The 25696-nt window shown below is 33.9% G+C and overlaps 1 protein-coding gene across 1 annotated transcript in view; it reads left to right on the top strand.

Moving 5' to 3' along the window:
- The window catches only part of CSMD3 (CUB and Sushi multiple domains 3), a 558931-nt gene that overhangs the window by 424402 nt on the left and 108833 nt on the right, over positions 1-25696 (top strand). The window contains exons 33-39 of the mRNA XM_051611448.1: positions 6931-7044; positions 7643-7738; positions 8625-8828; positions 11446-11570; positions 15379-15475; positions 17375-17479; positions 24314-24432. Of these exons, the coding sequence (XP_051467408.1) occupies positions 6931-7044; positions 7643-7738; positions 8625-8828; positions 11446-11570; positions 15379-15475; positions 17375-17479; positions 24314-24432 (860 nt within the window). The remainder of the gene's footprint in view (positions 1-6930; positions 7045-7642; positions 7739-8624; positions 8829-11445; positions 11571-15378; positions 15476-17374; positions 17480-24313; positions 24433-25696) is intronic.

The following is a 25696-nucleotide window of genomic DNA, read 5'->3' as shown; positions in this document are numbered from 1 at the left end:
ATCAGCTGAAAGGAAAGGCAAAGTATTCTAATATGTTGACTGTAGAAGACAATTTCTACTAGTTTCACAGACAGTTGAGAGTAGAAGGTCTTAAGGTTGCTTAAAGAATCACTGAAAAAGTATCAGGAAAAGGTTATTTTAATGCAGATTTACGAAAGTGTGACAACAGAATTCTATGGCAAGATTCGCTCCTATTGCATACTATGTGGAAGGGATGTGTAGGGCTTGCAAATCACAGAATCCAAGAATGGTTTGGGTTGGAAGGGACCTTAAAGATCATCTGGTTCCAACACCCCTGCATGGGCAGAGACACCTTCCACTAGACCAGGTTGCTTAAAGTCCTGTCCAGCCTGGCCTTGAACAGTTCCAGAGATGGGGCATCCATGACTTCCCTAGGCAACCTGTGCCAGCGTCTCACCACTCTCACAGTAAAGAATTTCTTCTAAATGTGTAACCTAAATCTCCCCTCTTCCGGTTTGATACTTTTACTGCTTGTCCTATCACTACAACCCCTTGTAAAAAGTCCCTCCCCAGCTTTCCTGTAGGCCTTTCAGGTACTGGAAGGCTTCTGTAAGGTCTCCCCAGAGCCTTGTCTTCTCCAGGAAGAACAACCCCAACTTTCTAAGCCTGTCTTCATAGGAGAGGTGTTCCAGCCCTCTGATCATCTTTGTGACCCTCCTCTGGACTTGCTCCAAGAGATGCATGTCCTTGTGTTGGAGGCTCCAGAGCTGAACATGTTACTCCATGTGGGGTCTCATGAGAGCAGAGCAGATGCTTTCTCACCTAATGAAAAACATTATTTCTTATTACTTTTTTTTTTTTTTTTAACTCTGACCTCAATTTCACCATACAGATAAATTTAAAACCACTAATCCATATGCATAGTTGTTTAAACTCGCTGCTCCAGCAGTACTAGAAAGTACTGGACCATCTCAGTCCACTGCACCCGCTATCGAAACAAGAATAGTGTTGAGCCCACCACCTGTTTAACTAAAGCGAGAACCATGTTAGGTGGTGTTGACATTGCAACGTGTCTCAGTGGCCAAGGGGCCTGCACCACCACAACTAGTAACTCAGAATTACAAAGCAGTTTAACTCATACTACTATGATAAATTCAGAGCAACTTACACAAATTACGAGAGTCAAAAATTTCTACATATTTAAAGTACTATTACAATTGATTATGACAGCATTTATTAAAATAATGAAAATGTGGTAATCTCAATAGGAAAATTAAAAACTCAGGAATAACATTTTAGTCATATTTAGGATGCATTCTCTATCACTTCTGTCCTAATATTCTGCTAAAAATAAAGTTACAAGCTTATAGTTACATAAGAATTACTTTCTCCACCTACAAAGAAGTTTCTCATTTAGCTCTTGAAACATTTCGCTTTGAATATTCGCTCAGTTTTGATTTCACACTTCAGTTACAGACTCAGGGAGACTGGCAACAAACACGTCTGTTGCCAGACTGGAAACTCTGATAAAGGGTGACATCTACTTTAGGGATGGTATTGATGAAGCTCTGTTTCTCCTGTTTGCAGCTATCCATGTATTGGCCGATGTAGTTTATTTTTTTTTATTTCACATGCTTTTTATATACTTTTTGATAATTAATATGAAGGAATTTTTTCAATGTGTCCTAATTTTAATTTCTTATTTTCCACTGGGAGTTGTTTTAGTTCTGCCTCCTAATAAAAAGAAGAAATATTCAAGTATTAATTTCATCCACACCATTCAGTAAGCTGAAAGGATAATTTGTCTCAGATGAATGAACTGATGAATCGTCTGATCTAAACAGTAACATTTACTAGTAGGATAATAAAAGATAATTATTATACTCAGAAAGCTGTTGTACTTTTAATTAGTATCTCTAAATTAGATGAGAGGTGATTGAAGAACCAAACAGCTTTTTCAAAGTGACTTTTCCATTAAATCTAGAGCCCTTATTAATTAATAAAATGGCTTGAATTAAGCGTGTTATGTTAATAAGATTTTATATTTAATTGTACCTCCAATAAAATAATGTTAGATTGTTGTTACTATTATTGTAGTTATTATTCCAGAGTTAAAATTGTTAATTCCTTCTATTATGTGTATTACTTAGGAGATCACTACAAAAGCATTAAACAGGGGCTTAACCACAAATTTATCAAGGGCAGACTACCCTTTAAACTTAAGCACCCTGTAGGCTAAAAAAAATGAATATTTTAATAACTAAAAGTACATGGAGTTTAGATACACTTTTCTATTATTTGGTTATTATTATTAAATGTAATGTGATTTACTAAGGTATTTTACTCTTTAAAAATCTTACAGTTAGTTTGAGTAATACAACTGGTGTTAATGATGCTTTTCAAATATTGATTTTCTCACCAACTATATGTAATATACTATACTATAATGCTTCTAAAAAAACCTGATATTTTCTTTGGAACAGAAAAGGAAAAGAATCAATTTAAAATTAGGAGCTAGGAACAGTTTTTATTTTATAGTTTCACAGTTCAACTAACATGTCAACTAATAGTTCTGAAAGTTATATAATAATCTGATCTTCCAGTAGTGAAGATTAATTTGTTTTTGAGAGAAAAATGGTTGAAGGAGATTCAACCTTGTTGAGAAAACAGTTCAAAATGTAATTCTATGTATTTTATGTAATATATTTGAATGTACTTTATCAAGTCTCCATTTTTAATGTTCATTAATTGCCAGTTACTGAGATCAAAGCCTTCCAGATTTTTTAATACCATTTGATAAAATTAAGACTATCAATAATGTATGGAAAGATGTTACACTACCTGCAACACGTGATTGTAATGTACATATATAAGTAGTTAATATAAAATTGAGTATAAACATCTTTGTTGCTGTCTTTTTTGGTTGAGTGCATACTCCTTTCTGCTTAAATAAAGTAATATCCTGTGCTATGTATGATAGAATTGAAATAAATTTCAGATTTGGAAACATGGTACATTTAGAAAATGAAAACTCTTTAAAATATATTATTTTATTTACCTACATTAGAAATAATTCTTTGTGAGTATATCAATATTCATAATAAAATCATGGAGATTGCAGACTTAGGGTCATATTGATTAAAATATAGACCTAAATAAGTTAGGAATACAGAGTGTAGAAAAATCTACTTTCACTCGTGTATTTTTTTGCAGAAGGCAGACCAAATATCTAGCTCCTGCACCTTGGATTTTCACATTTGTCCTAAAATTACTTGATGTTCTCTGCTCTTTTCTTAACTGCTAATATTTTATTCCCTTTCTGTCACTACTGAGCACTGAACTGACGTTTCCAAGGAATTACCTGTTACAGCCTCAAGATCTCAGTCCAGCTAATTCAAAGTTCATCATTGTGAATATAAAGTACGCTTATTTTTTCCTCATTTGCAGTACTATACAATAAATTTCATCTAATATTTTGGCACTAGTCATTCATTATCATAATGTCTTTCTGTAGCTTTTTAAATAGATTTTGCTTTTACTTCTTGGATAACTTAATGCCATCAACATATTTTATAACTGTTGTCTTTTTTTTAGTTAATTTAAGAATATATTGAAAATCATGATTCCTGACAAACACTCCTGCACAGCTCTGTGCATGAAGAAAACTAGTTGTGCTTAATCTTAATTTCATAAATTTCCTAAGTCATGTAATTTTTTTCTTTTAAACTACATTTGCTGAATTACCTTGTTGACTGTTTTTTGAAAATTGTAAAATGAGATTCTTTTTACAGTTACCCCATGTGTCGTTTCCTTATGATAAAAAAACTTATCCTAAATGATTACATAGAAATGTTGTGCAATGTGACTCCAGAGAAAGGGTGGATAAAAGCTTTCTAATTGATAAAGTAATATAGTAGTTTTGCCCAATATAGTTGTAAAGTTAAACCCATGCTAGATGAGAACCTAATTAGACATCTTGTGGGATCATTTAAATGTGTAGCAACAATTTATCTAGTGTCACAGACATTTAAGCTTTCAAGATTTGCCTGTTGCTTTGGTAAAACAATCTCAGAAAACACAGCATGTGGTAAGTGTATATAAAACATAATTCTTGTGTTACTCTGGTTTTCGTTAGGACTAGAGCATGAATCACTAGTGGATCTGGGAGGCATTATCACAGATTTAAGATGTGTTGTGTTTGATACTAAAAAAATACCTAATTAAAAACCATTACTAGTGACCAAAGATCTACACTAGTAGTTAAGAAAGACTTGCATGTAGGACTGAAACTGTAAGGTAAAATGTCAATACATCTAATGATAAAAGTGTTTCAATAGGATATTTTGAAATCATGATGTAATTTTACATCAAACAATATAGTATCTAACTTATCAGAAGGCCTTTCCATTCATCTTTTTTTTCAGATTACATCAATTCTAAATTTCCTATTCTCACTCTAGTCAATGCTTTGGGTCTGTTCATTCATTCTCAGTCTATTAAATGAAATCTGGCTATTGCTTATGCCTGTCTGTCTGTATTTTTGGAAAAACTGTTCTGTTTGGTCTGTATTATTTTAACTTCCTTTCCCTGGTTTAAAAATGCTATTATCAGTATTTGAGAGAATATTTCAGTTAAAGCTTTGAGACTGAAGTTCTTCAAAAATTAAAATAAGAAAAAATAAGAAAAAAGTGTCATGGGAATAGAGACCTTTCTCTTTTTAAATGTATTGTTATCTAAATGGAAGAAAGATAAAAAATAAAGAATTCAAAAGCATACCAGCATGCCTTAGTAACTAGGAAAAAAAAGCCATCTTCATCATACATGTAGTAGTATTGCTTTTTTTCCTGTTTACTATATATGCTTATATCTTGCTTTACAATTTATTTTTTCTACTGTACTTTTTGCTAGCTTTTCCAAGTGCTTTGTTTTCCCTCTTTCAGTCATATTATTATTCTCTCTGGTTTTCAAACTGTTCTTCTTGTACTCTTATTTTATAGGAACTCAATGAAACTAAATGGAAGAACACATATGTTGATTTTGAGCATTCCAATCTGTGATACTTGATTTGGTTTGATATTGAACAAATGAATTACCATATCTGATTCCAGTGTAAATATAGTCAGTTTTCTGACTGGAGATACAGTCAATGTTATCCATGCTGTACATGTATAGATAATATTTGGTTTTGGTCTATAGAGATAAATAAACAAATCTTACCTATTTAAACACATAATAATAGGTGCTTGAATTTCAGTTTAGTCAAATTTAAACAAATTAATATAGAGAAAAGAAGATGGTATAGTGTGCTGTTTCTTTCAGGGTTCTTTGTTACATAGCGATGCAACATACCAGCATTTATTGTTATTGTAAATAGTATATACTATAATTAGTATAATAATATAATATAATTAATATAATGTAATACAATATGCACAGTATTTCAAATATACTGGTTTGACCTTTTTCCCTCTTCTGTTGTGCTGTTGCAGATCCAGACCCAGTCTTTCTTGTTAATAATTATCTCTTGTGGATAAGTAGTTCTCTACCCTTACTCATATCAGTAAGAATACCTCTTCTAGTGGTTTGCACATAAACTCATCACTAGCCTTATCTTAACATCTAGTCTGCAGTACACCCAAGAGGTTTATACTGTTTGAATTAATTTTTACTCCTTCCGAGTTCAGGAACACTAGGCAAGCTGTTTTATTGTGATATTTGCTTTGACATGAAGTGAGATTTACCCAACAGGATACTGCTAGTAGGGATTCCACTTTATATTCAGAAACAATATTTTTCCATTGCACCATATGCTAAAAAGTGTCAACAATTACAGAGAAATCTAACAGATATCACTAAAGATTATTGTTACAGAGTAGACTGAATGTGTTAACAGTAACTGGCAGACATTTGGAATTGTAGGAGGATAAATATTCCAAAAAACCACCTGTTACTATTTTAATTTAAAAGCTAAGTAATAATGGCTAACACTGCTAACTCAGACATACTCTGTTCTTATTACATCAAACTAAATATGGTAAGTTCTAGGTGTCTTGAAAGTGGCTTCCAAAGGAAATAGCAAAAGAACTGAAAAAATTAACATCTTGTTTCTCAAGATCTCTTCTTTCCTGTCTTTCTTATGAAAGTGAATATTCTTACAAGAACTGGTTCTGTGTCTCTTTATAGGTGTTCCAGCACCTGCAAAAATCTTACTACTTCCACCTTTTTACACTTATACTCCTTACGCTGTTTTTTCCTCCACTGCTAGTAACGGTGAATAAAATTAGGATGTAAATGTTCTGTATGTACTAGGGGCAGAAGGAGTCCAAACTATTCTTCTTTTCACTGTTTATTGAAAGTGCAAACACTGTGAATGTGCTACACAGACCTTTGAACTTAAGTGCAAAATTCACATTCTTGAATTAAATTGTTCTACTAGCATGACATTAAAAATAATTTTCATGATTCAGTATGTATATCCTGAAAAGTGTTTATTGTTTTGATTCGGTTGCACATTTATTTCAAAAAAGTTAAAATACACTGAATATTATTGTTCTTAAGAAAAATGAAACATTCCAAGGTAATTAGAAGTTACAGAGGCTTATTAACAAAGTTAATTATAAAGGAGGTTATTCCAGTGAGACTTTTCTTATGTGTTGCATAGAGGAGAGCAGGGAATTTGAAAGTATTTTCAGCAGTAGAACAAGTGTTTGGTTCTCTAATTACTAAAATCTTTTAACAAGTATTTCTATGGTTTGTGTACCTTCATTGCCTCCTTATATATATAGAAAATGGTATGAAGAAACAATTCAAACACCAGTAGAGTTAATTAATTGATCAGAAAAAACAATCAATAAATATGATTCTATTTAAATATTTTTAAATATTCATGTATATTTAAATATCTCTTTTTTTTCTTTCTCCTCCTTTTATTTGGCCACTGGTTGCTTTTTCTCCTTCCTGTCTGTTCAGTGGTTTTTGGCCAGTTTGTATTTTTTCAGACATCCCTCCATGATGTAGTGGAAGTATATGATGGCCCAACTCTGCAATCGTCTTTGTTATCCTCTCTCTCAGGATCTCATTCAGGTATCTTTTACTAGAAATTTCAGTCAACTGTTATTTATTTATGAACTTAGAAACATAATGTAGTCAGGAAAAAAAAAAAAATCAACAGTATTTTCATATTTTCTTAGGCAAAGGATTTTTAACTAAAATCAGAGTAACTCAAAACTCTTTGCATTAATGAATGAAAGGAAATAAATCAAAACTATTTTCTGTAGCTTTCTTTCTTCTGATATTTGGTCTTCTTAATCTGTGCCTTTATGACTTTTGTCTAGTTGACAATCTGAAATGGGTATTATAGTTTTAAAAATATACATTTTTGGAAAAGTAAAATGGTATACATTATGTGCATGTTGACTCTATTAAAAGATAGATAAGGTTGGGGGGTGGGGTTGTAAAGAAAAAATAAAATCTCTTTCTAATAACTGAGTTAAGTTTTAGTCCCCATTTTCTAGGACAACATAATACCGCCAACGTGAAATACTGAAATCACATATATCTTGCAAAGTTTACTGAAGGGTTTTGGAAGGGTTATTTCTAGCTTCAAAGATGTTGAGATATTTTGAATGCCTTTTTAGTAAAAAGTGGTTATGATAGCTTTATATTTGCTTTGTTTGAATAGGTGAATCCCTTCCATTGAGCTCAGGTAACCAGATCACGGTTAGATTTACTTCAGTTGGACCAGTAACAGCTAAAGGATTTCATTTTGTTTATCAAGGTGAGACAGCCTGGAAAAATGTGTACATCTATTGTTTTCATCACAAGTTGTAAATCATCAGGGAGTAAGAGACTAAGAACAGAGAGGAAAGAATAGCCACCTAACAGTATAACAAGTTTCACTATTTCTGCATATTTTGAAAAATCTTTAGGATCATTCTTCTATCTCTGTTTTAAAGCCTAAATCAAATATTTAAGAAGCATGAGAGGTTCCAAATATAACTAGTCAGTGATACAAAGCAGCTGTTTCTGTTTGCTAACCTGCCTAACTAACGTTGGAACCATTTGGCTGCTCACACTGGTTTATCTCTCAATTTGACTGTATCACCCAATATTTCACTCAATATCACTGTATCACCCATGGGTGAAACAGTGATATTGCTGTTATTAAGATACTTCTGTTGGTTTACATAATTTGCCTTTCTAGGGGTCAAACACAGAAATGGTTATACATCAATACTTGCAACTCCAATTTATTCTTTCATTAAATTTACATCTTGATCTGACAGAATACATATTTAGAAATCCATAGAAATAAATGTAAGTATCTATCTGACACAGAAATGCTATTTTGAAACCATATATTAGCTGAATATTCCATACTAGTACTTACTTTCAGTGCCATTTTAGAAGGGTTTCAGTGTGGATTTTATAAATTTCTTTTAATCTTTGCAAGGGTCTCAGTGCTATGCTCTTCTCAATAGTACCTCAAACATCAAAAATATGCAATCCGTATTGTGAAAATTCATTTGGGGATGATTAAAATGTTCCTAACTGGCAAATAAACAAATGTTACTTCCTATAATTTTGGAATATTTGGGGTTCAAAATCTGGATTCCTATGCTGAATCTAAAAATAAGAACCCACAATTATTTATATGTTTGCAGCTGTCCCAAGAACAAGTGCAACACAGTGTAGTTCCGTGCCTGAACCAAGATTTGGAAAAAGGATTGGAAATGAGTTTGCAGTTGGGTCATTAGTCCTTTTTGAATGCAACCCAGGCTATATCCTCCATGGGTCAACAGCAATTAGGTGTGATACAGTACCAAATGCATTGGCACAGTGGAATGATTCACTCCCTACATGTGTTGGTGAGTTCTTAAAGTTTTTTAATATCACTAATTACTGCATAAAGTGTAAACCATTCTCTCCAGCTAAATGTGTTTCTTCTTTTTCGTCTGTACAGTGTTTTATTCTTGCTTACATTTATTCACTTTCTTCTTCATTCAAGGTTAAGATTTTATTTCCCCTTCTATTCTAACCTTGCTGTAACATTTCAAAAGCTTAATGAACATACTTTCTTGCTATAAATTAAGCGTTATCTTCTTGTACATGAGCATCAGTGACAGTCCTTGGCTTAATCAGAAATATCAATTTGTGCCCTGACTACTTACAAGACTAAGATACTCTCACATTGCAGATCTCAAACAAGGTATTGCAAACTATTAGAAGCAGCACTACTACATGAAAAATTTAGAAGTAGTTATTCTAATATTTCATTGCTTGTCAGAAAAAAGCAGCAATTTTTCATATCAGAATATATACTTTGTCTTGTTGTACTCATACAAGATTAAAGTCTTAATATTAAATTCTTAAATTAATGTGCATCCATTGACATTTACAAAGCTTATTTGCATCAACGGAAAATTTGGTGATTGTGCTGAAAAGCCCCGTAGTAAAGAGGTAAAATTCTAGTGGTACATTTTTCCATAGATTTATGTCAAGGGCAAATATGACACATTTGCATATTTTGGCTTGAGTTTTTATATGGAAAAAAATCAGTTGTTCATAAATGAGTTAAAATGTATTATAATTTGCACAGGTGTTTTTGCAACGTTATCAAAATTTTCCACATATGTTGCAGTACTGACTGCATCATACATTAATTTTGTGTGTATTGAATATGCTGAAAACTATTACTTTTGAGGATAGAGACATCTGAAGAGCTCCTTTTCCAACAAAAGAGTAATTATACATACAAGTTCAAGTTACTTTACTTTTCTTGACAGAGAACAGATTTCTTTATTAAAATGATCCTAGCCCATTTTAAAAACCACATTATAATATTGACTCCAGCATTAAGAAGTATATGAGCAGAGTTGCAGATGAGTAGAGGAAAGGAAAATAGGTAATACATTTTTATTAGACAGAGCTGAATCTTCTGTGCTAATCAGCTGATCATGCATGGTTGATTCTGAGTGGTTTTCAGTAAAATAAAGTGGTTTTTTTCCAAGTGGATAATATTAATAAAATATGATTATTCAGCTAATATACACATATAATGTTTCAGATATAGGAATAGAACCACAATTTATATATCAATAGGAAGCTGAAGTGTATAGCTGTATTTCATTTATTCTCAGTGATTACAGTTAAATCAGTATAGTTGTACTGTTTACCCCTTTGGCATGTATTCTCTTTGTTGTTCAGATACAGCAACACCTCAGCAAAGTGTTGAAACAGTCATTTTGGCCATTGATCAAAGTATTTTATGGATATTTTAATATATTATTTAGTCTGTGGAATAGACAGCTGTCTGTCTCTAGGCAAGTTGAACTGATAAAGGGTCGCAGGCCACTTTATGTGTGAAAATCACTGTGCCAATAAAGGTGATAAAATATAGATGAGGTGAAAATTGCATTGAACTAAATCAGTTGCATAATTGAAGTGGTAGACATGACCACATTAAATTGCCTTAACTCTAGTGAATGCTTGAATATTTCCTTACGGATAGTAGACATCAATCATTTCTGTTCATCATCTGTTCATCCTTGTATGAATAATTATGTACACACTTTAGGTGACACTGACCTTTGGTTTATCCATGTAGTCCCTGACAGATTGTATCAATTACATGCCACACAAAATGTAGCTACAGTATTTATTTTTAAGATAAGTTGCATACTCTTATTTTCTAAATCCTTATATTTGTATCTAATGAAATCCCTTCAGAACTTAGTACTATTGTATAGAAGTGTTAACATTAGTTTCTAACAGTTTTGGTAAACCATCACATCGATTTTTTTCCTTCAACTTCTTCAATACCAGCAGAATATCTGTATCTAGATTAAGGTGTAACATTCTTTGTCCGTATTCGAGCATCTAATGATCCAGATAAGATACACTGAAGTTGAACATTCAGAAAATAAATTGGATGATACTGAATGTCTCTGTATTATTTAATGTATAACACTTTTATTTGTCCATAGCCATGGATATGATGACTGCAGTCTTGCAAGCATTTAGCAATTTCTTTCCTAAAGTGATAGATGCATAATCTGTAATGGGATAGCTCACACAAGGAAACAGATAAGCTAAGGAGCTGAGACTGGTGTATTAATTATTCAGACAGCAATAAAGTAGCACTATTAATATAATTTATTTACTTTTTTACCACATCTTTATCTTTTATACTAATACAATACATAACGGTTAAAACTTCCTTCTTAACCCTTAAAAATAATGCTTAATTTTTTTAAGAAAGCTGAAATCTAATTTTCTTTTGTTCTATTTTGGTCAATTAAAAGCAGGTTTCTGAGATACAATATTTTCTTTGCCTGAGGTGATTTTTTATTTGTTTTTAATGTAGCATAAATTTACAAAAGTTTTTCAGCCATGATGTGCTGAAAATTGGGTAAGCTTTTATAATAACTTTTCCCACTTCTGAGGTTTCATACTTATGTTCTTGCCTTGTGCATTTCCTTCCAGTGCCTTGTGGTGGAATTTTAACAAAGCGCAAAGGGACCATTTTGTCTCCTGGTTACCCTGAGCCTTATGACAACAATCTGAATTGTGTATGGAAGATCACAGTACCAGAGGGAGCTGGGATTCAAGTAGGTATATTTACTTTTGCTTGTGGTCATCATATTTAAAATTATTTATCCTGATGCAAGAGCATGAAAAGAGCATTCCTTCATACATTTTTCTGTCTCGCTAATGATTCTCATAATGGACTTCATTGCACATTTTTTCTTCACACAGTTGTTAAAAGTCATAACATTTACAAAAAACCTTAAAAGATATACTATAAAATTTTACTTAGAAAAAATCACCAATAACTTCCAATGTGTTATTTCAGTAGGTGGGTGACTCCTTGAAAGCTAGAAAAAATAGAGAGGCTTTCCTGTGATTTTTTTTTTTCCTCTCTCAAAACAAATTTTCCTCCATCAGAAAGAAATTAGGCGGGTTGCTTCCACAGACAAGTTATATATGGTTTCCTAGAAACTCTGTTATTTACTTTCTAGTTATGGAAGTTCATTGTGATATAAAGATGCTTCTCTATGTTTCCACATGGGATAGGGCTTGGGCCTTTAAAATATTGTCAGAATTCTCATTGCCTAAAATTTAGATTCAGAAGTTCATAGAACACATAGCACATATCCATTCAGCTAAGTCACATATATCTCTTTAGAGTTCACTAAAGAAACTGACAGAAATACAGTTATTAAAAATGCAATTGAGTATAATAAATTAGAAATTATAAGCATAACCTGATCAAATTCCTAGCAAAGCCCATATCAGGAACCATGGTAGCAAGTTTTGTATGTCTACCCTTGGTTCAAAATATAACTACTGTAGAAAATGAATAAATAAAGAGCTCAGTTTCTGTAGATATGGATTTAATAATGAAAATCAGGAAATCCATTGTTTCTTAAAGCTTCTTGCTAAATAACATCACAGATCTTTTAAGGTGTGCTACTGTGTCAAGAAAAGCTCTCAAAATAGTGTGAGTTTATGCTTTGCTACTTTGAGAAAAAAATCAGAAAAAAAAATTAATAACTAAAGAGACTTTAAAAAAAAGGAAATACTTTACAGAAGAGCACAGAAATAATCACAAATACAGTCCAAGTCCATACATGCTAACATTTCTGAATTAAATTTTCAAAGCCACGAGTATCCATTAATAATAGTATTTAACAACCTAAATCAGGTTTGAGATTGATTTTAAGGAACACTACTTAATTTACACAGTTGACTAGTTAGGATCCTTTGTTCTATGTATTTCTTCTATAATCAGTAATGTAAGTTAAACACTAGAAGGAAACTTCAGAGGATTTAAATTATTAATTAATTGTCATGCTGACCTAGGCATTCATTGTTGATTTTTGGAAATGTTTGTGTCTTATCTCAGACTGCATTAGGTGATTAAACTTCTGGCTTTGATTTCGAATTAGGTGCTTAATCTGGATTATATTCTTTATAATAAAAGGATATATTTGCTGATGGCTTTTATTCCAATTTGCCAAGTTTTGGGTTTTTTTGCTGAGCTAGAGAATACCAACCTACCTTTCTGTTATCAGTTACTGAATAAGTTATTTATTTTATACTCATATAAATGTAGTTACCACAGAGGCAGTTTCATGGGCATGCCTGTACAATTGTAAGTAGATCTGTAGAATGTTTAATATTGTCCTTGAATGAGAACAGTCATGCAGTGTGACATTCATACTTGATCCTTTGAATCCTGTCTGATTTTCAAGACTCGATCTGAGGAAGATAAAGTCTTTGCTGTAAAAAACTGAATTCAGGTGTTACAGGATTGGTCAGACAGAATATATATTAGAAATCATCATACTATTTTTATTGCATTATTTTTCAGAACTCATCTTTATACATACACATGACATTAAAAATGATAACAGAATTATTACTGTCAAAATCAGCTACTTGAGTCAACATTTGAAAATCGGGTGGCTGATTTTGACCAATCTGAAACTGCACACAAATGCATATGTTTAAGAGACTGTGATAGCTATTGCTTTTGTGTTCATGTAAAGGCATAAAATATCTGGACATTTTTCCTGACCAATGTTTATTCCCTCAAAGTAACAAAGACACTTTCCCAGCTTTAAAGTAAATGAAAAGAACATATCAGCAATGCATATTCCTCTGTGAAATGTGCAGATGGAATTTTAAACTACTTAGGTTTAACAGTTATCGATGTGTACGATTATGTTGTTGAAATAGTGTGATCAGCTCTAAATGCTGAGTGGTCTCATACCAAATCAAAAAGCAGAAGTTTAAAAGTAGATTTAGGTAAATATGAAGAGTGTGCACTAAAAGCCTGCCTTCAGGCACCTAAGTTAAATACCTTATATCAGCAAATTACTGTACTATGATTCCTTATAAAGTTTGGGCAGAAAGGCACCTTGAGTCGATAATTCAAACCATCTAATACAGGCTCTGGCTCTGAATCACTGCCTGAAGATATGTCTGTTTATTGACTACATGGGGAATTTAGAGCAACTAGCATCAGTCACATGAAAGGTGTTTTAAATTAGGTGTTTTTATGGCAAATATAAAACCTGTAGTCACCAGCAGTATAGCCCTGAAAATACACTTTAAAAAATTAGATATCATGAAGGTTTCCTAGATGCCTGCACTTCAATTCTGTATGTTTTCAGAAATTTTCCTGGTAGAGACAACACCTGTAAGTTTAACTTAAATCCGTTGTGAACCAAAAAAGAGAGAACAGATCCACTGGCCTCTTGAAATTATCTCAGAGATTATAACAGTCAGGGCCTGTGCATTGCTTCACTCTTTTTCTAAAAAACAAAAACATCCATAGGCTGTAGTATCTGACCAATTCCTACAAAAAATACAGTGTTTAAGACCCCCATCCAAGACATAGGTAGCCAGACTGAACCTTCCTTTTGCCTAGAAGAAGGTCCTAATCAAATATTTCATCTAGAAAAATAACTTAATTGCCTAGTGTTACTGGAACCAGTGCTTATTTATTCTGTTGAAGGTTTGAGAAAATACAAGGGAGAAAAAGTGAGGCAGAAAAACTGTAAAAGGAGTATAATTCTCTAACTTAGTTTCTGAGGTACAGCTTTTTGAGAGTGGTTGTGAACAATGCATCTGTTACTCTTAAAATTATTTTCATTAAAAAGTTATTTCACTAAAATAAAAGAAACGAGACACCCTCCCTCTCCTCTCCATAACAGGACCAGGAAACTGGCATTTCTTGACTTTGTCAGGATGTTTTTCACTATATGAGAGGAGATATATCCTCCCTTTCGCAGGCTGTCATTTTGCTGTTTTGCATCTTTTTATGGGTGAAAATATGTTGTCTCCTCTGGAAGGAATTAAGTGAATGTTCTGCCTTTTGCTTGTAACGTGCTAGTGACTGCACCTCCTCAGGCAAAGAGTCAGTGAGGGAGGTAACCAACCACAGTAGTTTGCTCTTACCTTGAGACAGAATTGAACATGGCAAGGTAGATGAAACAGTATGTATCACTGTGGGACTCTTTTTCGCCCTGGATAAACTAAAAAGAATCCCCCCAAAAATGCAGTAATTAACAATACTGGTTTTTGTCTTCCTTTCAATGTCTTGCCAACAAGGGAATCATATTTTATACCTAGATGATTTCCACAGTTGTGTGACTCTCATCAGAGGTACTATGCGGTTGTAACTAAAGGTCCCAGGATTTAGAAGTCTGAATTGACAATTAAATACAAAAACTGTTGCTATGCAGTTTCATTCACTTAATTATGATTTTCTTTTATCTTTGATAATGAGAGTAAGGCACAGCTTTTTATGGTTGAAAGCAACAGATGCTACAACTTGCCTTAGTTGTCTAGTGCTAGAATAAACAGGGGAAGAAGTTTCTTTCATTACCTCATATTTTTTCTTCATAGGTGCAAGTGGTGAGTTTTGCCACAGAACACAACTGGGATTCCTTAGACTTTTACGATGGTGCTGACAACAATGCTCCAAGGCTTGGAAGTTATTCAGGTGATTTAGAAGATTTTACAATAAGTGTTTCATACATTCAACTCTTTATTGTAAAGACACAACTCTTTCTAGTTCTTTGTGTGTGTGTGTGCTTTTTTCACCTATAACCATCAATAATCAATCTGTTTTAATCAATAATTGCTTAGCGGATTTTCAGAAAGAGGAATATTTAAAAATGTTAGAAATTAAATAACATTCAGAGACTCCCAAACTAGGTATCTATCAATCTCATTTTTTACCCACTCTTATAGCAGAGTCCAGAATTACAGACCTCTACAAAAGATGCCACTTGAAATTGTACATAACTAAATGATGCATTCTTTATTTTAGATAAACAAGCTATGTTGTCTAACTTTTGGTTGGTTGGTTGGTTGGTTTTCCTTTATCCTACTTCAGGATGAGCTCCCAGACAGTATGATTGTTGTCTTTTCTTGTGCTGAAACTCAAATAAATCACATTTGTAAGAATAACCCCACAAAATAGCAGTTGAGAGCTGCTTGTAATATTTGGCTGTTACATTTAAAATTATTCCAGTTAAGGATCCTAGTAAATATTTCTCCTTTTGTGGTTAAATGCCTGTAAAATTTGGGTGTAGGCTTCACTGGATAAAAAACTGGCTGGGTGGGTGGGCCCAAAGAGTTATGGTGAATGGAGTTAAAAATGGTTGGTGTCTGGTCACAAGGGGTGTTTCCAAGGCCTCAATATGCGAACCAGTTCTCTTTAATGTATTTATCAGTGATCTGGATGAGGGGATTAAATGCACCCTAAGTAAATTTGTAGATGACACTAAGTTGGGTGGGAGAGTTGATCTGCCTGAGAGTAGGAAGGCACTACAGAAGAATCTGGATAGGCTGGATTGAAGGGCTGAGGCCAACTGTATGAGATTCAACTTGGCCAAGTGCTGGTTCTGTTAACAACCCCAGGCAATGCTACAGGCTTGGGGAGGAGTGGCTGGAAAGCTGCGCAGCAAAGACCTGGAGGTGTTGATTGCCAGCTGGCTGAATTAGAGCGAAGAGTGTGCCCAGGTGGCAGAGAAGGCCAACAGTATCCTGACTTGTCTCAGAAACAGTGTGGCCAGCAGGACTATGGAAGTGATCATGCCCCTGTACTTGGCACTGGTGAGGCTACACCTTGAATCCTGTGTTCAGTTCTGGGCCCTTGCTACAAGAAAGACATTGAAATGCTGAAGCCTTTCTAGAGAAAGGCAACAATGCTGGTGAAGTGTCTAGGGCACAAGTCTTATGAGGAGCATCTGAGGGAAATGGTGTTTATTTTGAAGAAAAGGAAGCTGAGAGGAAACAGTATTGCATTCTGCAACTACCTAAAAGGAGGTTGTAGTGAGGTGGGTGTTGGTCACTTCTCCCATGTCACAAGGAAATGGCCTCAAGGTGAGCCAGGAGAGGTTTAGACTGAATATTAGGAAAAATTTCTTTCCCAAAAGGGTTGTCAAGCATTGGAATAGGCTGCACAGGGAAGTGGTAAAATCACCATCCCTGGAAGTACTTAAAAGATGGGTAGACATGGTGCTTAGGGACATGGTTGAGTGGTGGACTTCAGCATTTTGTTAGTGGTTGGGCTTGATGATTTTAAAAGACTTTTCTAACCTAAATGATTCTATGATAATACAATTTTTTATTAGACTCTGCTTCCTTAAGTATCTACAGTTCATGTCTCTGATATTTTTGGTGCACTTAAAATGTAATTAAGCTTTATTCTGGTCAGATATTTGCTAACATCCATGATGATAAAATATCATTAAACTGGTTATGTGAACTCACTCTCCCCATCTCACATCAGGTCTTCCTCCTTCCCCTCTTTTTCTTTTTGTACACACACATTTATGTATGTATTTAGCTCAGTTTCTGTGCGTTTCAATAATGTTTTGATTTCTCTTTTCAGGAATAACCATACCTCCACTTCTCAACAGCACATCAAATAATCTGTACCTAAATTTTCAGTCTGATATCAGTGTTTCAGCTGCTGGATTTCATCTTGAGTATACAGGTAATGCAGAAGCTAAGGGCACTTGCTGGTTCCAGACACTGGGGCGGGGGGGAGGAAGGAATATTCTGTTCTATTGCACATAATGAGCTACACACCATTACTCCAAAGTAATTGGTAAAATCCTCATTTTATTCCAAGAGAGTAAGATCAGGCATAAAGCCTGTACTGTAAGGATGAGGAAGTTTAGTTTGTCTTGCTTTTACCTTTATTTTGTTTTTGCTCTCTTTAAAGCTTTTCTGAACTTAAAGCAGCCAGGAGTAAGTGCATGTATAATGTATTTATATAATTGTTGCAGGCAAAACCAGCATACTGCTATAGGCTATCTCAATTTAATTCCTTGCCAAAGAATGATTCATTACTGATCTGTTATGCATCAAAAATAATGACAAACAAACCATTAAGAAAAATCCCCCAGATTTCTCTCGACACCCCCCCCTACACACACATTTTTGTTCTTCAGTGAAGAACACACTACACCCTGTCCCTTTGGTGAGGCAGGAGCACTACAGCAGATTGGGTCATTGTCCCATTGTTGCTGTGATCCGTTTTGGTTCCAACATCTCACTGTCTGCTTGAGTGGATACTTGGGCTCCAACCTCTGCTCAGCCAGATGCTTCAGCTGCAGCCTCTGCTTGGTCATGCTCTTCTCTCTGTCCTACTCCAGTGAGGTCTCCTTTCTCCTCATGCTCTGGTCTTGTTCCTTTTCATGGTACTTAACACTCTGTCTTAAATAAGTTTTCACATAGGCACATCTGAATGGTCCAGAGGCACCACAAACTCTCTGGCAGCTGCAGGTGTGTCCGGTGTTGGGTCCACTGGAGCTGGCTAGGGCTGGTTGGAACCAACTATATCCAGCACAGCCCATAGTCACAGATGCCACTCTTGCAGTCCCACAACCCACCAGCTCTCATCCAAATCTGCAAATTTTGCCAAATACAATAATATGTGTACTATATAGTATGTATTATATGGTATATATTTTATATATATATGTGTGTAGGACATGAAAATTAATCACTCCCAGTGAAAATGAGAGAACAAATAAACTGAGAATACCAGCTGTGCTTCTTAACTAACTGACAAGTGCTCACAGGTTGGTGAGTACACAGCAAATGTTTTCATTATTGATGAGTACCTCATCAGTGGAAAGGATTATAATTATAAACATTCTGTCTGAATGAGATTGCATTAGCTGACTGATAGGAATTCTGGCAATCACTAATAATTTGTTGCAGCTTTTTTTTTTTCTTCTCAGCTCTGCAGTTCCCTCTTCTCGTATTGGTTCTGGTGTCTGATCTTCATAATTGTGTCATGGTTATTTCTTGTCAGTTTTACAGTATGCAAATCCCATAGTTTGGTTGTTGGAGAATACAGCCTTACAAAATTGCTGCCTGATCGCTTGTCTATAATTAAACATTAATTATAGGTTAGAATTATGCTGCCGTTTCCTTGAAATGCAGATACTCTCTCAGCCATTTACTTCAGAGGGGAAAAAATGCAGGAATTTATGAAAACAAAGTAAAATAATACTGAATCCTGTGAAAGTAAAATGAATCTGTATATTTCTACATTTCCAAATAACTGAAATCTGTAGTGCACTGCCAGTACAGAAGTTTCACCTCTAAGTAAAGAAAGAATTCATAATGTATCATTTGAGCCATGAAGGGCCCAGAGAACAAGTCATATGAGGAGTGGCTGAGGGAACTAGGGATGGTTAGTTTGGAGAAGGGGAGGCCTAAAGGGAGACCTCATTACTCTCTACAGCTACCTGAAAGGAGGTTGTAGGGAGGTGGGTGTTGGCCTCTTCCAAGTAAATAATGACAGAAGCAGAGGAAATGGCCTGAAATTGTGGCAGGAGAGGTTTAGATTTGATATTAGGAAGAATTTCTTTACTGAAAGAGTGGTTAGGCACTGGAACAGCCTGCCCAGGGAGGTGCTGAGTCATCATCTTTTGATATACTCAGAAAATGTGTAGATGAGGAACTTCAGGGCGTGCTCTAGTGCTTTAGTCGCTGAGATTGTAGGTCGTGTGTTGTGGGGGTTTTGGGTTGTGGTTTTGTGGGGTTTGTTTGTTTTTTGGTTTGTTTTGGTTTTTTTTAGTTGGACTCTGTGATCTCACTATTCTGTGATTTAAAGTATTTGTCTGTGCCAAGAAGAATGGCTATATGTGTGTGTATGGATTTATATGAGACTGCATGTGTGAATCTGTACATATATAATATGTTTTCTGAGTGAGTATATAAACCCAAAGTATATGCTGAAAATTTGTGATTCAGGAAAGAATGTTCGTGTCCCTCTGAAGATACCCAACTAACCAGTAGCTCAGTGAATTACACTATTTTACAAGATTAATAATTAACTTTTCATGTGCAAGTGGTAGAGATAAGTGATTAAAATATTATGCAGTCTTTGCGATGGGGTGAGGAAGTCACAAAACAATGTCTAAACCTATAACCTTTATTAGAAACAAATGCAAACCCATAGAACTAAAGCATGGTTTCAGAGCATGCAATATGGATTCCTGTCGTGCAAAACAAAGTATGTACTTCAACATCTCAGCTAATGCTTCAGCCACTAGTGGACAATCAGCCTATAGAACCAGACTAAATAAAACCAATACTAAAAAAAACCAAAACATTTAGTTTAGCATTTTATCTGGAATTTGAGTCCTAAGCACCAGCTTCAGTTCATAGATCCATGACTATTACTCATCACTACTTTTTAAGAAAGGCATAGTCTCTATTACCTGTGAATCAAAGGAAACTTTTATGTGTTTGGTTTTTTTTCATCTGTAGCTTTTTTTTTTTTTTTTCAAGAAAAGACAATGGAAAATTCTGCATTGGGCTGGATAATGTATTTGATACAGGAGATTAAGGTACAATACTTTCTCCTCATTGCTAGAATGAAGAAAACCGAAACTATAATTACTATATCTTCTGGATGTTCATCTCTTGCAGCTTTCTGCAATACAAGAGACAGGAATTTTTGTCAGAATCCCACTCACAATACTGCTGTCTTTCTACTGACGTTGCTCCAGGGGTGCACTGATCTGAGCAGAGTTCATGCTCCTCTGTTGTGCTGGTCATCTCTGACTCTCAGATAAGACTTGCTGCTCTAAAATCTGTTACTATGTTTTTAGAGATGGTTAATAGAAAGAAATGGCCGCATTTTAATTTGAGTGTTTCATACATTCATTGCATTTTACTGGAGACTATACTGACAGAGGTTGTAATGAGGAGTCAGCTACATTAAAGTCTTTAACTTCGAAGTATTGGTGCACGTCAGAAAATCACGTCAGAGTTGAATATTTATATTAAACAATTTTCAAGAGAGTTAGTCATAAATATTTTTTTGTTCTATATGTGGTGCATTAATGCATTCTAGGAGACAAAAATCTGAGGGGAAGTACACTTCTCTTACCAAAATGATCACTTTTTCAGCTCAACAGCAGTTTTCTGTAAGAAGATTTCATTCTGTATCATTTCCAATATCCCTTTTCATCCTTTATTAATAGTTTTTTTATGCTGTCCAGTCAGGCATGTCTTTTGAACTTCTACAAAATCCAAATGCTATTTTTTAATATAAAAACAGAACAAAACACAAGAAACTTTGTTGAAGAAATATTTTAAGACCAAAACAATGATCCTTTGACATGAGGAATAAAATACTCATGTTTTAAAAGTGAATAATGGTCTTAGCAATCTTTTTTTTTTTCTGGCTTATTTTTACTTCTTTATTGAATCCCTAAATTCTTGTTATATTCATATCATGGAATTTATATATTATGATGGATACTTTAAATATGAAAATATATCACATCAACTGAAGTATGTACACAAGGAGCATCTCAATGTGGTTTGTTAAACACATATATATTGTTTATGTTTTATGTCACTATACATCTTAATTTAGTCCTTATTTTTTCCTAACTGAAGTTTTGCTAATTAGGTAACTGATTATGATGTATAAATAGTAGCAGTATTCTTTGAGATTATGTGAGTCTTAAGATTGCTTCATATATAATTTCTACAATACTCAGTATCTACTTAAAATTAGTAAAAAATATTACACACAAATTTTTGTTCTAAAATCTAATCCCTGAAAGTCTGTGTATTTAAACTGTATAATCTGCAATCCTAACATCATAGATAAGAAAACGTTTCCATTACTTTATAATAACAACTTTACAAAATAGAAAAGGTTATTACTTTATGATTTGTGTTGTTCCAGAGTATATTATCCAAAATTTCATTCGTAGTTTTTTATATTTAGTCAGAAGCTGTAGAAGAAGGGCAAGATAGCATAAAATAGCTTATTTTCTTTATATACAGTTCTTCTTATCTAAAAATTAGAAGACACTGAAAGTATGTTTTCTATGTTAAAATCTCTTTTCTTTCTAATGCCATTGCTCGTGGAAGTTTAAAAATCTAACACGTTATACTGAAACAGTAGTATAATTTGGTTCAAGGAACTAGGCATGCACCACAAATAAGTCAATAATTAGCAAAGTGCAGTTTATGAATGCATTTATTATTTCATGGAAATACCTATCATGACACTCTAAAGAAAAAAGATCTCTGAACTAGTGCTCAGTTGGGAAGGCAACAAACCCTGCTATGTTTCAGTTTGTTGAAAGGCATTGTACATGTTCATACAGTATTTTTTTCTAGGCATTGTTGTATTAATTGAAGCAAGAGCACAATAGGATGAATATCTGTGATCTGGTTTGATCTGTTAAGGTACCTACTCTGAGAAAAGCATTTAAATGAAATAATTTCACTTTGGATGGACTGAGTATTCACATAATGAGGTTTTGCATTTCAGCTGAAAGTTCAGTAATTGGAAACTGAAAAGTACACTTTCCTTACCCATTCAAACCAGATTGTGATCTGTGTAAGCCAAGTACTTCTGTTCTTTTGCATTTGTACTTTATATGCGAGCTGGATCACCATCTGGGTCTCTGAAATGTAAAAATTGAATCTAAGCCCATCAGCCATTTTCAATATACATTCTTTGATGTTCTTTGTAGTTTGAGAAGAGAAAATATGAATTTGAAAGAGAAAAATAATACATTATGTAGAAACAGGTTACAAAATACATCATTTTGTACATAGCAAATATGGGAGCACTGTGGAAACACTAAGTGTATGATCACTATATGCAAAAGTATTACTGTCCCAGAGTAAGGAACTTTGTGTCCTTTGCTGTGAGCATGCAGAAGAAAGCCTTAAAACAAATACTATATTTTTCAAAGTAGCAACATTCCTTGCCACACAAAATTACGCAAGTGAGTCTTGGGAAGATCTTGTTGCTAAATTCTGCACATTACTTAATATCAAAATAAAAAAATAAATAAATCACAAAGTTAACAGTGGTGAAAAGTATAGACTACAACTGCTCGTTTGTGTATCTGTAACAGTTGTTTCACATTCCCGTTAACAGATATCTGCAGTAAAAATATTACTGTTCTCAGCAGAGAAAATAAGAACTGCAAAGGAGTTCAGGATTTTTTCCAGTTTAGAATTGAATTATGTTTTATAGCAGGAAGTTTGTATTTTTATATTCCTGAGCTGTACTTGTATAAACAAATTGTAGATTCCAGTGATTTTAGTTCAAAGCTTTTTTTCTTTTAATATGGTTTTATGTAAAATTTCATATGCCCAATGCATTCTTTAGAACAGGAATTACAAACCAGATTACCAGTTTAATCTATAATTATTAAATGCCGGATGCAAGTTTATTTTTAATTGCTTTTTTACAATACAATGTTATTTTAAAATAGTTGTAGTGAAAACTAACACTGATGCACAACATATTATGTATGCTTTATAAATGTCTTCGAATTCCTTATGCATCACATACAGTAAAAAAATATATCTTTGTAAGACTCTTGAATTAGTAGTCTTAATGACATTCTTACATGAAGTGATCAGTTACATTAATAACATTTTAAACATGCAGAGGTTAAGAATATATTAAAGTTGTGCTATTGTTGAATTCCACAACATTGCCCTATTACCCAGTGTACTGATTGCTTCACAGCCCTGGCTTCACAACTAGTTAGGATATAATTCTTGCAGTAGGCAAAGAGGGTAACTGAACTGCTTATAATTAATAATACCCATATTCATATATTCATGGATCTTCCTGGGTAGATGCAGTGAAGAATGCATTTATTCCTTTTTTTGATGACCATGAAAAAACGCATTGTCTCTTGGCAAACTAGCTTCCATTGCAATAGAAGAGATATTTAGATACTTCATTAAAAAATGTGGATTAGGTGAAATTGGATGTCATTATTTACTCTATGTGTATACAGAAATAGAAGAGTCAGACCTGTGAGGGATTGAATGCCTGTAAGCAGTTATACTTTGCACTGGAAGAAATGTTCTCTTGGGACAGATGCTGGAAAAGGAATATGAGGGGTGCTCCCAGTTTCAATTTGGTAGGCTGTAATTAGGAGTGAGACTGTAGATGGAAATGAATGAGTTTGAGCCAGGAGATAGGGGAAATTTAGAGGAGACTATAAATTGAGACTACAATTTGCTGGAAAGTGTTTGTTGCCATTCTGATTATTTCTTAACTTTTTCTTTACTCAGGAAATATTTTTTCTCCTTATAGAACAGTTATTCCAAAGTAATATACCACTTGCTTGTCCACAGACTAACTGCTGGTACCCAAGAACTTCCTAAAACATATATACTAATACATATACTATACATATAAACTATACAGTGTGCCTATATACAATGTACCCAAAAGTTCTATATTAATCTAAAAAAAAAAAAAGATTCTATATTCCTTAGAATGTCTGCACTTCTCAATTTTTCACAGCTATAGGTTTGGATTCTTGTCCTGAACCCCAGACACCAAGCAATGGCATCAAAATTGGAGACAGATACATGGTTGGAGATGTGGTGTCTTTCCAGTGTGATCAGGGTTATTCTCTTCAGGTGAGCCAAGTTTTCAGTTTTAAGTGGTACTTCTTAGTTCTTTAATATGGTTTTGTTTAAGTATGTAAATATGAAATGGATACTGAACTCTTCAGGATTTGTGAACATGTGATAACCTTGCATGACTGGTAGGCTTTTCTGCCAATTTTTTAATTAGCAACTGTCCAAATACTCCATCAGAAGTGTACAGCTCTGTGATTCACCTGCATTAGTGATTATAGGTTGCTATCTATTATTGATGACTGAGCTATGCAGTTCTGATAAATCATTTGATGAGTATTTATCAGTAGTTCTTTATGTACAGGAGGAAAAAGAAAGTAAGGGAGGAGGAGGAATAAGAAGAAAGGGAAAGGAAATAGTTGTTTTTTTCAGTAAATTCAATAATTTCTTGGAGTCTTTTATAAAAAAAAAAAAAAATTCAAATATGAGGGTTTTTTTGCCCAGCAAATTTGCTGTACACTTTTATTAGCAAAAAGTAAAACTAGGGGCAATGCAGTGATTGTCATAGTGAGTAATTTTTGTCTTTGAGTTACTTATAATATATAACCAGTAGGAATCTGCCTACCTACAGGAAAGATCTTGAAACTATTATCAAAAATTTGTACAGTTAGACTGTAGAACCAAATCCCAAACTGAGAATTTTTTCCACTTGAGATACTCCCCAAAAGGATTAAGGTTCCAACTGATAGTTTACTGTTTTCAACAGCTATGTTTTTTCTTACTTGTGACTCATCAGACTGTATCATCTGCTTTATCTAGCTCTTTGAGACTGTAAAAAGAGAAAACAATCACATTACCTATGAATGGTAAAAAGGAAAGGTCTTAAAGGGGCAAAAAAGTTTTGTAAAACATATCAATGCAGCACATGATTACCGCAAATGGAGTTATCGATCATTTTGGAGTAAAATAGCAAAAGGATCACTTCCCTGCCTTTCTTTCTTCATTAACATACGTCTGGCCTGTAACACATGTTGATTAGTGTTGGACTAAGTAATTGAAGTGGAGTTTTAAAAACACTAACAATTTCAAACATTTATTTTACATAATTCTGGGAAGATCTAAATACCAGGGTAAAAAAAAAACAAAACACAAAAACAGCAACAAAATATTGAATTCCATTTTTGGACTAAAAGTTGTGGGTTTTTTTAACTTGAGGTTTATGTATAGTGATAGAAACGAAATAAACTTGCCTGCTTACAGATCTCAACTGCTGTTTGGATTTGGGACCTGTATCCTAGTTTCCCATTCAAGGCAGAGTTCCTAG

Source organism: Apus apus, chromosome 2 (assembly GCF_020740795.1).
Source record: "Apus apus isolate bApuApu2 chromosome 2, bApuApu2.pri.cur, whole genome shotgun sequence".
NCBI lineage: Eukaryota > Metazoa > Chordata > Aves > Apodiformes > Apodidae > Apus > Apus apus.
Note: the sequence above shows the minus strand (reverse complement) of the source record. Positions and strands in the feature narration are given on the sequence as shown.